At 46.7% G+C, this 16566-nt stretch overlaps 1 protein-coding gene across 6 annotated transcripts in view; it reads right to left on the minus strand.

Moving 5' to 3' along the window:
- ZNF618 (zinc finger protein 618) overlaps positions 1-16566 on the minus strand; it is a 148237-nt gene that overhangs the window by 14447 nt on the left and 117224 nt on the right. For 5 of the 6 annotated variants that reach the window (XM_057419320.1, XM_057419319.1, XM_057419316.1 and 2 more), the window contains 3 exons: positions 10009-10197; positions 7032-7115; positions 5861-5917 (listed from right to left, as the gene is read on the minus strand). In XM_057419320.1, the coding sequence (XP_057275303.1) occupies positions 5861-5917; positions 7032-7115; positions 10009-10197 (330 nt within the window). The remainder of the gene's footprint in view (positions 1-5860; positions 5918-7031; positions 7116-10008; positions 10198-16566) is intronic. The other variant, XM_057419322.1, reaches the window with a different exon arrangement.

Genomic DNA, 16566 nt, shown 5'->3' on the forward strand with positions numbered 1-16566 from the left:
AGCACAGGGATGCTCACTGGATATCCACTGCTTCAGAGCCAGGTTGGAAGGGGCTTGGAGCAAGCTGCTCCAGTGGAAGGTGTCCCTGGTTGGAACTGGATGAGCTTTAAGGTTACAGTCTGTGATTCTATGACTCTGGGTTTAAAGGGCTCCTTCAGCACTGCAGGGACAAGTGAGCTTTTGAAGGCCCAAACACAACATTTTACTGTGCCCCCAGAAGTGAACCTGATCTGGACGAGGCACAGCAGAGGCAAATCCCACTTAAACACTGCAAGGAATTCTCAGCACACTCTGACTGCTTTCCAGCCAGAAGTGCCAACGTAGTCTCCTTGTTACACCTGACTTCCTATACACATGAAAACCATTGCCAGTCTGCAACAGGAACTCAGGCCACCTGCTAAGCATTGCTACGATGGTATGTTAAGTGAAGAAAGCCTGTGGTTGGATTTTTCTCATCTTTGTATTATGGGCCATTTTTTTATTCATGCACTGTAACGTCCCTGCCTCAGCACAGTCAGTTCCACTAAAGCCACCCCTCAGAGAACAGGCACAGAAGCGTCATAGTTTGAACAAGTAATGACAGTTAGCTTTGGCTTGCTCTGGGATTTGCTCATCTCCCTCCCTAGATTCTCCAGGCAAAACTGAAATGGTTTTCTGCCCATAGACTTGTCTGTCAGTGACTCTTTTCACCACGCCCTGTCCAGCCCCAGCCCAGCACACTATCTGTGCTTGAAGGCTGCAATCCACAGCTCCTGTCATCGCCACTTTGTTCCCAATACTGCTCACCCTTTCACCACAACATCTTTCAGATGTATTGTCTCAATGTCCTTCCTGGTGTCCCAAGGCTCTTGAGCAATTGGAAGGATGTCACCCACAGAGACTGGCTGCTGTAGTGGTTTTTTTATCCCAGATTATCTTTCTTCCTGTCTATAAATTGCCTGTTCAACATGACAAGTCTGGAACCACTCAAATGAATGTGGCACCAGAAAAAAAACATTCCCAGAAGCCTCAATTCCATGCAGATGCCCAGTGGACACAGCAACTCTTATTTATGCAACAGAGCAAAGTGACACTTTCTTAATTGATGCCTCTCTCTCTGTTACTCTTATTCTAGTGGTGAGAACTGCACTCAGGTGCTCACCCTGCATCCAGGCACATCTTTTTTAGGCTGCTTTGAAAAACGCACTACTATGCATGTGCAATTGTGTTGCCCCATTGTGTTGCACTACCCATGCTCTGCACAGCTGAGTTACACCAATGTGGAAGTTCACATGACTACAATCCCTCCTCCCCCTTTTCCTCACTCCTCAGACTTGGTCTTTAGCAGGCCTGGAGCTCCCAGCTCAGTGGAAAGACAGCAGTACCGTTTGCAGAGCAACCAGCAGATGAGAAAGAGATTTACCAAGAGATGAATCACTTGAATGGGACTTGTATTTTCAGTCCAGCTGACGTAACTCATACGTGTCTCTGGAGACAGAAGCGCAGGGAGCTGGCTGTGCTACCACCAGACCAAGAATTATTATATCCCTGGCATTAAAGCTGCAGTCACCCACCAAAAATTCCAGCCTAAAAGCCAAGTCTTCCCAGAAGAAACCCAACCAAATGGGCTATATGATCACTGGACTACAGAGAGAGAGCAGAAGAGGATGTATGGCCATCAGCAGAGAAGAAGGAAGATCCCAGCGTCTAACACACCTAGCTGACTCCTCCTGCGTGTGCACCATGAGAACCTGCACTTCCAGTGCAAAAGAGCTCTTTTGGTACAGAAGTTTGGCAGGAGCCACTACTCAGTGTCTTAGTCTGGGCTTCCACTGGGGTGCACTGGGAACCTGCACTGCAAGGGCAGGAGTAGGAGCCAAACTACTTCTACTGCAACAGGTTACAAAGGGGACTCAAACAAAGCTGCTGAGATTTAAATCATGAATAAAACACTGATTTTCACTCTGTCTTTTTGCTCCTTTCCATAAAACTAAAGGGTAGTTCTGCCCAGTTGCTAAGCAAGACACAGAACCTATTTCTGTTTGAGACTGCCCTCTTTAACACATGCTAAAAATACTGGGTTATGTGGCAAGGGGTGAATGAGAAATTTCTGATTAACCTGCTGCTTGAAACAGTTCCATGCTACAACTGGATGCAGCTGGAATGCATGATGGAATTAGGAATCATAATATATTGTAGGATCCTAATATAGTGTGGGATGCTGCTTATGCACATTTTGAGTAGCTAAACAGAACTGTCTCAAGCGTGCTGCATACACAGGAAAGTATTGAAAAATGATTTGCACTTCCAACTGACTCACTAGAAAGAACTTCAGTCCCTAAGACAAGGAAATGAGAGACTGGAATTCCTGAGAATCCCACAAAGTGCATGTTTAAAATCTGGGCCTGTGGCCTTTGACTTTTGGGAACTGGCACTTCTATAGATTTTAAACTTAAAGGAGGAAATTAACTGGTTTTGGTCTCGGTCTCACCTCAGCTTGCCATGAACTGATTGAAGAAGGTATTTCCCTGCCCCTCTACCCAGTCTGGAATCAACCCTGCTGGAAAGAAAAGCTTTTCTGGGTAAGTAGAATGAAAAGCACCAACATTTAAAACCTGGAAATGTTAAACCTTGTTCCACTGGAACTAATGATGGCAATAGTTAGCTAATGCAGCAGATGAAATTCAGACACATTTATGCAGCTTAAATCAAGCCTGAAAGTTAAAAATATTTCCCAATTCCCTATGTAATTTTAAATATTATCTCTTTCCATTCATACTGTCTCCCAAGTTTAGACACCGACAACTACTGTCATTTCAATCAGGTTTTCCTTTGGATGTCTAGGCTGTAAGACAGTGAATCTAAAGAACGATTTCTTTCCCTTTCTGCTTTGTTTTTCTCTTCTTCAAGTCTTACAATTTCCTCCCTCCCTCTTGGCCTACAGGTGGTGCAACAACAAGAAGCTTCATCTTACTAAGGAGTCATCCACAGCATTGAGACCCAGACATCAAGGCTGGATCATGCTGTAACCACAAAGTTAAGAGATGGTCGTTGCCCCTGTGGCTTTCCAAGGTCAGACAAAAAGTGAGACAATGGAGAGATCCAAAACCTTGCGAAGGAACCTGCGTGGTTACACAGGCACAGGGCCAAGTCTGCAGCCTCCCATGGAAACGCTGCTCTGCCCACTCCAGCTCCGTACAGTGGACAAGGAAGGTTGCAGCCTTCACTGCTGAAGACAATACCCATATCTGACCCCTTCTGGGGCTTCTTCCTTTCAGTGCTCAGGCTGATCACCACCAGCCTCTGCCAGAAGAGTATTTCTCAAGCTGGCCTTCAAATACTGCCTGGCCCCTTGAGAATTCAGTACCAAAAGCCCCTTTGCATGCCAAGACTCAGCAGAAAACCCACCACCAAGGAGAGTTTCCTTGAAAGCAGCTTTACAGCATCTTAGATGAGCTCACACATTGCAAGAAGCCAATTCCATCTTTCAGGATCAGGTCACATAATTGTTTTCTGGACCCTGCTTAGTTCAGCACTGAATAATCACAAGCTTCACGTGATGTGGGATGTTTGTGTTGGCTGCCTGTGCTCCAGAAGAAGCACAGGGAAGCAATCTGCACACTGTAGCAGATACTACTGAGAGACTTCCAGGTTTCATCAAAAAGCAAGTTTAAGGAGCTGCAGAGACTCTTTCCCATGTATTAATGGGAAGAAGGCACACTCTCCCTATCATGAGGTGGACAGCAGCTGAACAGTCCTTCTCCATCCGCTCTGTGGCTCCATCATTCCGTCCTTCTGCTAGTAGTTGGGACTCAAACACAGCCACAGTGTTGTTTTATGAGCAGTAAGATGCCAGGTTACTTAGATAAGGATACCAGGTACCTGCACTGGGGCTGTGCACAGGGAGGAGACATCATTTTCCATTCTCATTGTCTTACTGCCAGCTAGGGCTCCCTGCAGCATTGCATTCAATGCTATTTTAGGTGGCTTTACTTGCTGACCTTGCTGCTCTGCTTGTCCTCCCCCTCACTCCAGACATGAAGCTGTCTGTGACACTGACAGTCAGGAGGGTGACACAAGGTAAGAGCAAATGTCCCCAGCTGAGTGGCCTGAAAAAATCCTGTGTTATATCATTGTGACACAAAACTCACACTGACAAAGAGCAAGTGGCAGAGGGAATCAACCATTTAATGAGGTCAAGCCACACAGCTCTTGGGCTGCTCAGCTAGGACCTACATTTACTCCCCAAATCTGGGCACTGTTCTTCACAGCAGCAGGAGTTTGGTGACAAGCAGCAGATGGGAGTGGGGAGGATGGAAGTGTCCGTCCTTCCGTCATCCTCAACCACAGTATCACCAGCTGCCTCCCCACCTGTGTGAAATCTGCTGCCTGGAGCACAAGAAAGGATGAGCCAACAACGCCAGAGTTACTCCCAAGAGTTCATATCACACATGTGAACATGAAGTCACACAGTTTGTCCCAGTTACTGAAACACAGCCATTGAAAGAAGGGAAACTGGGAGATCAGGACATGTCACCTTTTCAAAAAGGAAGTTACTGAGAGCTCTGCTTGGACACCCAAGCACACAGATGCCTGCAGAGCTTTCCATGGCCTCTCTAATCACCAGTGCCATTCAGAGTGGGACATGGCAATGCTCACTCAGGCTGTGATCAATGAGAACATTTACACTGACTTCTGAAAACATGAAGAAATAAAAGAGAAGAAATGGCTTGGTGCAAGAGCTGGAGAGAGCACTGAATGGGACACACAGGAAGCAGCACGGCACAAAGACAGAGTTAAGGGGAAAACAGGGCTGGAGAAATGAAAAAAGAATGTGGGAGAGGGGAGGGAAGACAGAAAAGGGAAGAAGTTTATACATCCCAATGCACCAGTCTGGCTTTGAGTGTGTCAGCTGTTTAATGCAGGAAAGATCTACTTCCAACCAGATCCCAACTCCCCTCAAACCAATCCTGAGCACCTCACGCCAGTTCCTCAGGCTTCCAGGCTCAAACAGAAGTTCAGGTGAGCACCCTGCAACTCCCCTCCCATGCCTCAAACTGAGCCACTAAACCAAACTGAGAATACATGTGGTGCAGACAGAAATGACATAAAATAAGCAAACCAGATGAAACTCACTACTCTATTTGTAAGAACTTCTGCCTTTGCGTTTTACTATGAGCTTTTACTCATGTGATTTCAATGTTGCAGTTCAGATAGAAAGAGATTCAGAAGGATGAGTGCGGTGTGAGCTGGTATGAGGAGATGGCAAGGAGGATCTGTGAGATGTGTCACAGCAACAATGGGTTAGTATTTGATAGTTCAGACAGGACTGAAGTCTTGGATTCTTCTGTACAGCTACTACTGACTTCCTGTCAGTAGTCCCTGGACCCCCTCCATGATACAGGTTCTTTTCCCTCCTGCAAAACGTAACACATGCAGCTCACTTGGCTTTAGAGATGGGCTGTTTGATATGAAGGAAGGTAATTCTGTCCTTCCTCTGTAGGCTATACAGGGCTTGACAGGCATAAAAAAGGAACAATCTAAGGCTGCTGCTTTCAAAGGGCCTCAGCAGAGTCAGGAACCCAATGGTACATTGGCATTTGAAGATGTGCACTTAAAGGCTTTGAAACCCTTCAGACAAACCACTCATACTACCCACAGAAGACAAGACATGAGGAGCAGACCTGCTGAGGGGCAAGGGGCCACCTTCAGAGCAGCAAGTCAGGATGGTAACTCTTGGCAGCCAGTTCTGTGTCATGTCTAACAGCCTGGCTGGGCTGACTGAAGACACTTGGCCAGCCCCTAATGACTCCTGACTGCTGCTGCCGAAGTGGAACAGGACTAAAGAGTACAAGGGCCTGAAACACAGAGACAAGCTCACCTGATGGGTTCTGCTTACACCTCTTTTCTTTAGGTTTTTCTGTCCCCGAATGAACAGCTGTAATTGTGGTGAATGCTTGGATTAGTACAGGGTTGTTCCTCAAAACACAATTGCAGTAGTTTAGTAAAAAACAACTTTTTTTCCCATCCACTATCACCCACTCTGCTACTGCACGTGGGTCTTCCAATACCACACCATTCCTTTGCAATATAATTTCAGGAAGCTCTTTATTTGCTTCACAGGCAGACATAAACCCTATCAAGAAATGCTGTGAAACCTCCTTCAGGGAGAAATCCCTTCCCTTACCTGTTCATCCCAGCCAGTGGCATTGGGACCACCACATATTTTGGTACTCTCGAATGGGGAACGGAGGGAGGCCAGCCTTTCCTGCTGGCACATCATTTATCTCTGCATAGAGATGCTGAAATTACAATTTATCTGATCTGTCTGTTATACTCCTGTTAGGGAACATAAGAGACTGGCAGTGTCCCACCTGAAGACAGGGAGATGCACTGGCAGGACAAAAACCTTGTCAGCTATACAAATGGTGTATCTAAATAAACTGGTCCAGCCCAGTGGCTGTTTAGTTACTACCACCTGGAGTTAAAATTTAAAGGAAACTCCAGAAGTAAATTTTAATTCCTTCTAGCACATACATTTCAGTCCTACATCTACACATCTGGTGTGCTGTGACCTCTGTGTAGTAGTGAACTCACAAACAGCCGGACTCTGGTTTTCGTGATGTGTAAATAAACTGCCACATTTAGGATCACTGCAGCATACAAACTGCTGTTCTACTCAGAGTCCTTGAACTTCTCTTGCTGGTTGCAAATGGCTTTGTTTCACAGAGACTTCACTGATACATAAACAAAGAACAAGAACTGCTTCATCTCCATCCTTATTCCCCTTTCTCTACATCTTTGATCCCCACAGAAAAATCTATGCTAAAGTACCTGGACCTTGGGAGCAGGATCCCCAATATCACCTTTTTTACATGCTTGGAGTGCCGGGAAGCTGGAGAGGAGCGAGAAGAGGGCAATACCCCAGGAAGGCTAGCAGCCTGCAAGCTTAAAGAAGGTACCCAAACAGATCACCAATCACCAACCACAGCCGATTCCTGCTCTGGAGAGGGCCGTGGTAAGCAACAGCAGGAGGGAGAGAACACACTTACCGCTGGAGTTCTGAGAATTGCTGTTTGTTTCTTCAAAGTTGTTCTGTGCTTTGCCTTCCACTCTCCTGCTGAAAGCACTTTCTGCTGGGTGGAGAACAAAGCAGGGATGGTGACTGGTCAACAGTGGGCACAGAACCAAGTAGACAGGAGGCAAAACATCCTCCTGTGCCAACAATCACATACCCTGAATACAGCAGAAAGGTGAAATACCTCGTTTTGGAGGCAAATGGGCCAGATTCATTGATGGGGTAACAGGTATTTTTCTTGAATGCCTTCTGGCTGAGGTGGCCTGGATTGGCTCTTAGGGAGCCCATGAACACCAGGGAGCCCATGAACACCAGTCCTGACTGAACCAGAAGGGTCATGGCTTCCTCCCCTGCAAAAAAACCCAACCCTTATCTTACTCTTTCTTAAGGCAATAAGCAGCCCTTAAAGCCTCTGGTACAGGTCTGCCGGTTGAACTCGGGCTCTCATCACAACATGCAGTGTGTGACCTACAGAAGCATTATCCCAGCTCTCCCTGTGCTTCCAGTAATCTGCACTCCCTTCCTGAACACCCTCCCAGAAACATTCAAAGGGTGGCTGAGGGGCTGCCTCAGAGCTGCCCACGATGCCTGGAAAAGCTGCAGTAGAGACCCTGTCCCCTGTGCTCTCCAACAGTGACCTTGCTCCTGCATCCCTACCCAGGTCCCACAGATAGGCCTGGGCTCCTCAGGAGTGAGCTGCCAGCTCAAGCTCTTGGCAGTTCACTGGCTTCACCCACTGCAGCAACATAACAGGGCAATTTCCCAGTAACTGTACTGGGAGGACCCTTCCAATGCGCAGAGGTGGTTCCTGACCCTGGCAGTGGCTGCAGTGTCCTGAAAGGTCACTGCACAGCACAGCTGAGGTGCCTCACATCCTCCTCAAGCTGGGGTCCCTTAGTATAGGTTCACCATTACAAGCAATGTCCTGACTCTGTCTATAATGCAGGACAACAAGAAAACTTGGTAATCAAATCAGTTAAAACAGAAACACATAAAACAGGCCTGAAAAGGAACTGGAGACATTATCTAGTCCACCCCCCTTGACAGATAAAGAACAGGATTGAGAGGCTTTAAGTAACTAGAAAATCACAGTGGGAAAGAGACCACAATAAAATGGATTTGGCCAACCCACCCCCCAAGAGACCTAGGTTCAAATCCTGGCTTCTGTCACAAGTGGAAGTGAAGTTTGCACAGTAGTTTTGTCCTCATCCCCCTCATCCCCTATCCTTTATTGGTTGTCAAGTCTGGCAATAACAAAGAGCTGGCTGGATGCATTTCCCTGTCTTACTGTGTCCTTCCCACAAGGAGAAGGCAGCTAACACAAATTGTCTCTCTCTCCCCTCATACCTGAACCTTTTGCATGAAAAGCAAAATTATCTGTACAGACAAAGTGTCACTCTACCAAGTGTCTGTGCAAAGCCTGCAAGGAGTGATGCTCCACATCTCTGGTATTACCCAGGCCCACGTGGAGCATCTCTAACCGCAGCACTCGGGAGGCATCCCTTCTGGAGACTGTCTTCCTGATAGGTGTTATGGTCAATGGACTTGTACCAGAAACCCAAGAAGCTGCTCAGATTGCATCTGTACAGGACACTGCCTTGAAAGACACCACAGAAATGACACCACCAGATAGATGGGGTAAGGGTAATACTAGATGTTTTAAGATCAATCTACGAGGCTCAAGCATCATGCGATTCCCTCCTCCATACAGGAAGAGAGCAGCTCAAGGTTTGTACCTAATGTGTCGATGATTGTTTTTTGATTAGAGAATTGTGGGGGGAAAAGTGCCTTTACAAAAATCCTCTCTCAGTTACTGCTCTTCTGGCCTCTGCCCCAAGGAACGTTCCCAGCTTTTCCACTTCTCTGAGAGTCCAGAAACTGGAAAAAGTTGGTGCAAGTTTAAGTAAATTCTGAAAAAGGTTTGTCAGCTTTAACTTGGTTGAACTGGATGGGCCTCAAATCAGTAATAAAATCATACACATGCTTACGAGGTGCAATAGCAATATGGAATCTCAGAAGTCACAACCTGTACGATCACTCACTGCCACATTTAGCAGCTGTGGATGTGTGTATTACCTCACAAAAAGCATCACTGCTCAGCACTGTGTGGCCTCTCCCACCACAGCCACCTCTGTTACTCTTACCTGTCCATGCCAGACATTTCAGGGGTGTATAAACACCAACTGATTAACCCGTTCTTCTTCTGCACTGAGATGGAATAGGTATCCATCAATCCCACATGTTTAAAAGTGCTTCACAGTTGCCTGGGCAAATGAACACCATGGCTCATATCCTACTTACTAACAGTTATTTTTCAATGCTCCTCACTTTATTTTTTATCCTTTTTTAAGGTTTGATGTTGTTGGGAAGGAAGAAACTGGGGCTACAGAAGAATCAATCTTGAGTTTTTTACTCCCTCTGTAATGGCTCTGTACCATTAATTTTGCTGCTGGAGCCCAGCTTATCTCTTGGTGTTTTCTATGGGGAACGGAGCACCGTGAAGACACCTGCACTCCACTTTACTTCCTCAGGTACAGGCCCAGCCCTTAAAATACCAGCCTTGAGGGAAACGAACAGTAAATTGACAAACAAAGCTGGAAATGAAACAAAACTCCCCATCCCTGACAAGCCATTACATCAGTCCTTGTCTGGAAGCTCTCCTCAGTTTGTGACACCAGGATTTGAAACAGGGTCTTTTGTACCTTGTGGTTAGCATGATGCTTAAAAAACCCAAACTTGTCATTGGGAAGAGGTTGTAAAGACCTACTGCTGATGGAAATTTCCTTTAGAACATGCCAAAGGATCCAATCCACTCAACTGCTTCTGAGAGTAGTTTTTCTGGGACAGTCATGGATGGAGCAGACTGAGTCCAGGAAGGGTGAAAAGCCAACCCAGGGCAGGACTGGACACTAAGCAGTTAAGAAAGTTGATGGTAGAAAGGCAATTGGTACCTGTGATGGCCTTGCTTCCTGGGGATCCAGAATTTGGAGCGCGGAACATCTGGGATTGGGATGCCGGTGGGACACCGGAAGGGGTGCGGTGCAGGAGGGTAGAACATCGGTTTATTGAAGCCGGTGTTTTTTTGCTGGCTTGGCTCGCCTGTGTCTTCACTGCCACGAAGAGTGGAGATCGAGAGAACTCTGGATATGAACACTCAGAACTAGTGCCTGGACAGTCAGTCAGCTCCCAGCTCGAGGGCCTTCTGGGAGGGTTTGCTTTCTAACAGCCACGCTCACGAATCCCTCGCACCGGGACCTGCAGCGACTGTGGATCCACCGATCCCATGGAACAAAACTGTTTTTCCCCACTCACCTGAGGGGACAGAGTCTTGAAGCCTGTTAGTTCCCTTCCACACCTTTAACTGCCACGTGACCAACCCATTCCTCCTCCAGCAGCATCACCCCATCCATCCAGGAGTACTATTTGACTGTCATAGCCTGGCTGGGTGTATCTGCTCCTCTGTCCCCCATTCCAATGTATGGAAGAGTGAATTTTGAGAGCAGGTTTCTAATGTGATAGAGCTCTGAACAGGGAGAAGTTCACATCTTTGTTACTTAAGCCTTGTATAAATCCTAGACATCTCCAGCTACATTCCTTGTCTTGTCAACCAATACAAAGGAAAGTGGGCTGTTTGTAATGGAAGGGAATCAGGAGGCAGAGTTCTCATCCTGCAAGTCAAGAAAAGGCCTTTTGGCCCCCATCTCCAGACAAGTCACATGTGGAGAAATCCTGAGTAATACTGGGATATGCTCTTTGAATGCATCTACATTTTGGTATCTGCAATGCACACTGAGGATCACAAGGAATTTTCAATGCCAAAAGTCATATGAAAACCCTTCAGGAGGAAAGCCCCTTGTCTGGAACACATAGATTAAAAAAACACTATTACAAAAATGGAGAAACAGCCTAACAACCCTCTTCATTCCTCAGGGCCCTCCCCCATGGAAATTTGGACATGGCTCCTGAAGCCCAAGTCCCACTCCAACCACCTGCCACAAAGAATCACTAAGAAACAAGGTCCACATAACCCCCGGCTCAAGCTTGCTACCAGTGATTTCTATAGAGTGGTATTTTAGGATTCCTGAAGTTGGATGGATAACACGAGCTCCTGTTCATCCTATACAGTGTAATTCAGAAATCCTTATCCCCATGGAGCAGCTCTCCAACCTGGACTGCCGCAGCAGCACAAGAGCCTGACTCTGAAACAGGAGAGGAGGAAGGTCACCCAGGCTGGGACTGGATGCTCACTTCCAAAATCCCATGAGACACGACAGACCTTGAATGTGAACTGCTCTCACCTTCCCTGTCAGCACTGGAGACCGAGGATGGTACATCCAAAGCAGCTTGCGAACAGATACTCAATACATGCAATAGATGGATCCAAGATGAGATTCAGTGTAAATGTTAGTGTAATTCTGTGGGAGATTCTGCACTAGGTTTTCTCATAGCTTAAGTCACGACACCTCCGCTTGGTCTCTGGCCAGCTGACTAGGCAGGAGGCTTGCTTTTGCTCTGTACTTCCTTTCAATCTCCACGGATAGTCCTCCTCCAATTGCTGCCAAACAAAACGGTACTCAGATATCACAATTTCCTGCTTATGTGTCATCTAGTTTCCCACAAAGCCCATTCCCACCAATCGCTGCTTTATTCCCTGCCCATACCAAGAGAAGTAGTCATCAGCCAACCACCCAGTGTCAGAAACAAAGAGCATCACTGTGAGTCCTCTGCAGTCCAGATACTGCTCTCTGAGGTCCAAAGAAGTCTCAAAGCTGTGAAGACCTCCAAAATGACCTCTTTTTCCTCCCAACTTAAACAAATAGTATGTCTTTCAATTCAGCCCGCTGAGAGAAGGCTGCTCCATCTGACACAAGGAAGAGAAAGAGTTTGAGCAATGCAACGACAGACAGCAGAATATTAGTTCTACCAGTCTGAAGGATGCCAATAATTCATTGAAAAAAGGTTTTAGTCTGTAGTTAATCAGATGATAAATTCCCTCTGAAGACAAAGCAACACAGGTACAGACGCTCATGGAGCTCCTCTGTTCTGCTCTTGCAAAGCCATCTTCACTGTGGAAAGCACTGCCGCAGGCTGATCAAATGGCCAAGTTCTAGATACTTCCAAACATGAAAATACTGAGTAGCTGAATGGTTACAAAAACTTCCTACCCCAAAATCGGCAGCTAAACAGCAAGACTGGAGACAGGACTGTGGTCAGACAGTCCTGTAAGTGCTGCTATGAATTAATAGAATCAACCAGATTGGCAAAGTCCTTTAAGATTATCAAGTCCAACCATCATCCCAGGACAAAATTCTTCAAACTTTCTCAGAAAGGATCTGAGAGATGCCCCAGTTGAAGCTGAGATACTGGGGACAGGAGGGCAGGAGAGGAGAAAACTAGAGGGTAAGTCTCACTGAATGATCTCACATCACTCGGCAAACTGAGTGCTACAGCCACACAGGATGGCACATGGTGTGCTAAAGAACAGAGGTGACACAGGTGATACTTCAAAGATAGGGGACTCCACCTTGGCAGCAGGAAAAAGAGCTTGTTTATTGTTGTACTCGGTCATGATGGCTGTAGAGGAGGTACCAGGGCAATGATACAGCTAAAAGGACTAATGTACTCCTTGGGTATGGAATCAGGGCACTTTCAAAGGGGATCAGAAAGGCAGTCTTAGCTCTCCATTCCTCCACTAGTGCTGGTGCATGCCCTTCATGAAGGTTGTTAACTAACTTGAGAATATTCCCTTGAGAAAACAAGAGGACAACTGAAGGACAAGAGCAGCATCCCTTCCAAGGGAAACATCAAGTTACTCCTGTGGCTTAACTGAGAGGTTAGTGCCTATGAAGTGACTGGACAGTAGTGACACAAAGTGCTAGAAAGGACAGGAATATGGTGACCTAGCCCTCCTTCACCCAGCAAAGTTACAGACAGGATCCAGTGTCTGAGAGCTACGAGCAGTAATTCATCAAAACAATTACCGTAAGAGGTTGCTCTACGTTCTGTCATTCTTAACAGCAAGATTAGACGTCTCTCTAAAATATGTGAGCAATTAGATCAAGGCAACCCTACAGCACGTGTGCTCCAGTCAGCCCAGAGACCACAGTGGTCCCTCCTGCCCTTCCTGCCTTTGGTAAGACCTTCAAGTGAGTGGCAAGCTGTGGCACTGAGCAGCACTGGCAGACATTTCAACATGTCTCGTAGAAGGATACCTAAATCCACACAGCACCATGATGTGCCATCACAACAGAACAGGTATCAGGTTAGCTCAGTAACTTTGCTTTTTCCAGGTAAAATTTCTGGCTAATAATTCCTGTATCCCGTTTTTTTCAGAAAAGATCTTGTCAGGATGGGTGAGGAACCATTCGATGGTTCAGACGGAATTATACCATCACCTCTAGAGAAACACCTCTTTCATGAGTATGATGGAAAGTGATTCCTTAACAGTGGCCTGAAATTCAACATGCTGAGCAGAAACCTCTGCTACTGGAAATGGATGTTTCCACAGGAACACCCCCCCCCCCCCCCCCCCCCCCCCATGCTCCAACCTATTCTTAATGTGCTTCTTTGTACATACCAACAAATACTGCCAGGGGAGCCTGTGAGAGTGGGAAAAACACCTGAACTCCCACATTTCACTCACTAAGATGGAGGAAGCAAAGACACACCATCCAGCTGGAATCTGCACCTGGCTTTTTCTTGGTTAGGCAGGACCTGTGTGGAAACTAGACATGCCACCCAAAAGGATCCCCTTCCCTAAAAGAAAAGGCCTTGACAGCAGCTGCCTTTAGGGAACTCTGTGTTAAAGTACCTTTGATCAACAGATTGTATCCAGAGTCCTTCATGATAAGAAAAGTAGTAGAGCAGAGAGGCTTGATGAACTTCTTTGTGTATCTCAGGTGCCAGGGTGGATGTAGGTCTGTCTGTCCCCTGTGGAGCCAAGTCCATCCCAAGGCTGGCCAGAGTCTTCGACAGCCGGGCCCATCCCATAACCCCTTGGAGGTAACCAAGGCAGGACCAGAGATGGCAGCCAGGTTTAACCAAGAGTCCAGGTCGTCAGGATCAGTTCAGGGTGATGAGACAGGTCTGTAGTCAAGCTGGGAAGTCAATCCACAGGCCACTGGCAGGATCAGCCCTGGTATCCAGACATATAGTGGCAACCCTCAGGGAGGTCCACACTGATGAGACAGGGTTGACGTCAAGCTGAGAAGTCAGTCTACTGGTTTTTGGGGTACACACCAGTGGGATCCATGGCCAGGAATAATCATGTCTATGACTGAGCTCAACCAACATCCTACAGAGTAGCTCAGGCAGGGACTGATGGTCCAGAGCTGAACTGAAACAGAGGGTTTGAATATGGGCAGAAGCCTCGTGTGAAGCTGGTGAGGGCCATAAAGACCTGTTAGTGAACTCAGGACCCAGCCATCCCTTTAGATTTTCATCCTGGAAGCAACAGACATGGATAACTGTGCAGATTTTAGTGCTCTCACCACATACTGCCATGGTCAAGAAGTCTGTTGCCTGATCTGCAATTACCAGAAGAGGATGAGGTGAGTGCATACTCTTGAGCCTGGACTTTAACCAAGCTAAAACCTACTGCTGGTGGCTTTTCTAGCCAGTCCACATCCCAAACACACCAGATTTTCTCTGCACTGTTGACACATCCTCTAAGAGCAATCACAATAGCCCAGCCACCTGCAAATCAGTCCCATCACAGAGCAGATGGAGCTTGGAGCAGGACAGATCGATCTCTGAACCCTTCCCCCTGTGCACCTCCATTCAGAGGCATTTCAAAAACTAGGACAATGAATGTGCCTACAACTCCCTTTTTTTGGAAACAGCCTCTGACACCCTTCTTAGAAAGACTGAATAGGCTGACAGAAACAGCACAAGAATATGCACTGTTTGAGTAATAACCCAGTTCTAACCATAGGAAAACTCCTCTCTAACAAAAGGGAACTTTTGAAGGAGACATTTGGCATTAACAATTCCAGGGAACCCCACAGCAGAACTCTTTTCCAGACAGCAGGTATCCAGCAGCACTGACCGAAACTTATCCTGCAAGGCCCTGTTGACCCTGCAGGATGTGAGTCCTTGGTTTAGCCCATTTTCAAGGAATTTTTTATCCATTATCACAGAAAACCAGAAAGACAGGCTCCGGAAGGGAAGCTTGCACTCAAGTAGAGAGACCCAGAACTTTGAATTGGGAATGCTGAAATGTTTTCTTACCCATTCCCACTACAGCTAATTTTTCAGCATTCACCTTAAAACCAGTAGGACAAGACCAGGGTAAAGATACAGCCTCAGCTTTACTTCTTCTGACTACTAGGGCCAGTTGTGCTCTTCAAACCTCAAGGTGTTCACAGAAGCCTCACAGGACCTTGGTCTATAGGAAGAGCAGAGTCTGAGCAGTAGAAAGGTGGGAGGATGGAGTTGCCAGCCTGCCCTGGAGCTCCTCATGCCCTCTGCTCTATACTCATGAGGGTTAGTGGCCTGTCACTGTAAATCATAAATCTTACTGGTCATGGGAACTGGAGAAGGAAAAAAAGGGCTAAAAAAAAACCAGAAGGAAAAAGATAAGTTTATGGGGAGGGGGTTAAACTTTATGAAAATATTATTATTATCCTGATCTGAAGTTTCCTTATAGTTAAAGGTATTTGCTGGAAGGACTGGAAACCCATCTGCATATCTCAGTGACTGCTGGTCTAGTCTGCAGCAGGGGTAGCTTCTTTTGCTTTCAGAAAATGCTACTGCAGAAACCACGGTGAAAGAATGGCTTCAACCCCAGCATTCAAAAGAACATGCCTCCTCCTCCAAAACTGGCTCCCAGGATTCAAAAAGTGAACATCAGGATCCTGCACTCTTCACAGGGAGAAGGGCAGCATCTACGTGGACCATTTGTATCTGCAGGCAGACCTGCAGGGCCCACTTCAGGTAAACACCTCCCAGAGAAAAACAGTTGTGGAGAGCCTGGACTGGAACCACAAGCTGCAACTACTTACTACAGATAGTTGGGAGGGTGGAGAGATATCCATAGCGATAAATCCCCTTGAAATGGGAAGCACTGGGAAGAAAAGGATCCGCTATTGCTGAGGGGAGATTCAATGCACGGCCCTTACAGCAAAGAGCTTCTTAGCTAGCTGTACTGTGGACTAGAGACACCACAGCCTTAGTGTCTGAGGGCCCATCTAGACTAGGAAGTCTACCTACTGGTGATCACTGAACACCAACAGCTTTTCTAAGGACCTGAAAACATCAGAATTAAGAGATGGAGGTTGGGGTTGTAGGGACGTTTAGGAATAACTGTTGTGTATGCTACCCTAAGCACTGGGTTAGTTCCTTCAGGCAGACAGGAGATAATAAGACGAACTTTGTGGTGATGGTGATAGAGGTATTTTATGCCCTACACCTTCTACCCTGATCCTGGTCCATCTCTATGCTTCAGAGAACCTGAATGGGAGCTGTTGAGAGCCACCAAGCCTTAACCCACCTTAAAAGTGATATTCTGG

Source organism: Pezoporus wallicus, unplaced genomic scaffold (assembly GCF_028554395.1).
Source record: "Pezoporus wallicus isolate ANWC-B61680 ecotype Strahan unplaced genomic scaffold, APGP_CSIRO_Pwel_v1 contig_10790, whole genome shotgun sequence".
Taxonomy (NCBI): domain Eukaryota; kingdom Metazoa; phylum Chordata; class Aves; order Psittaciformes; family Psittacidae; genus Pezoporus; species Pezoporus wallicus.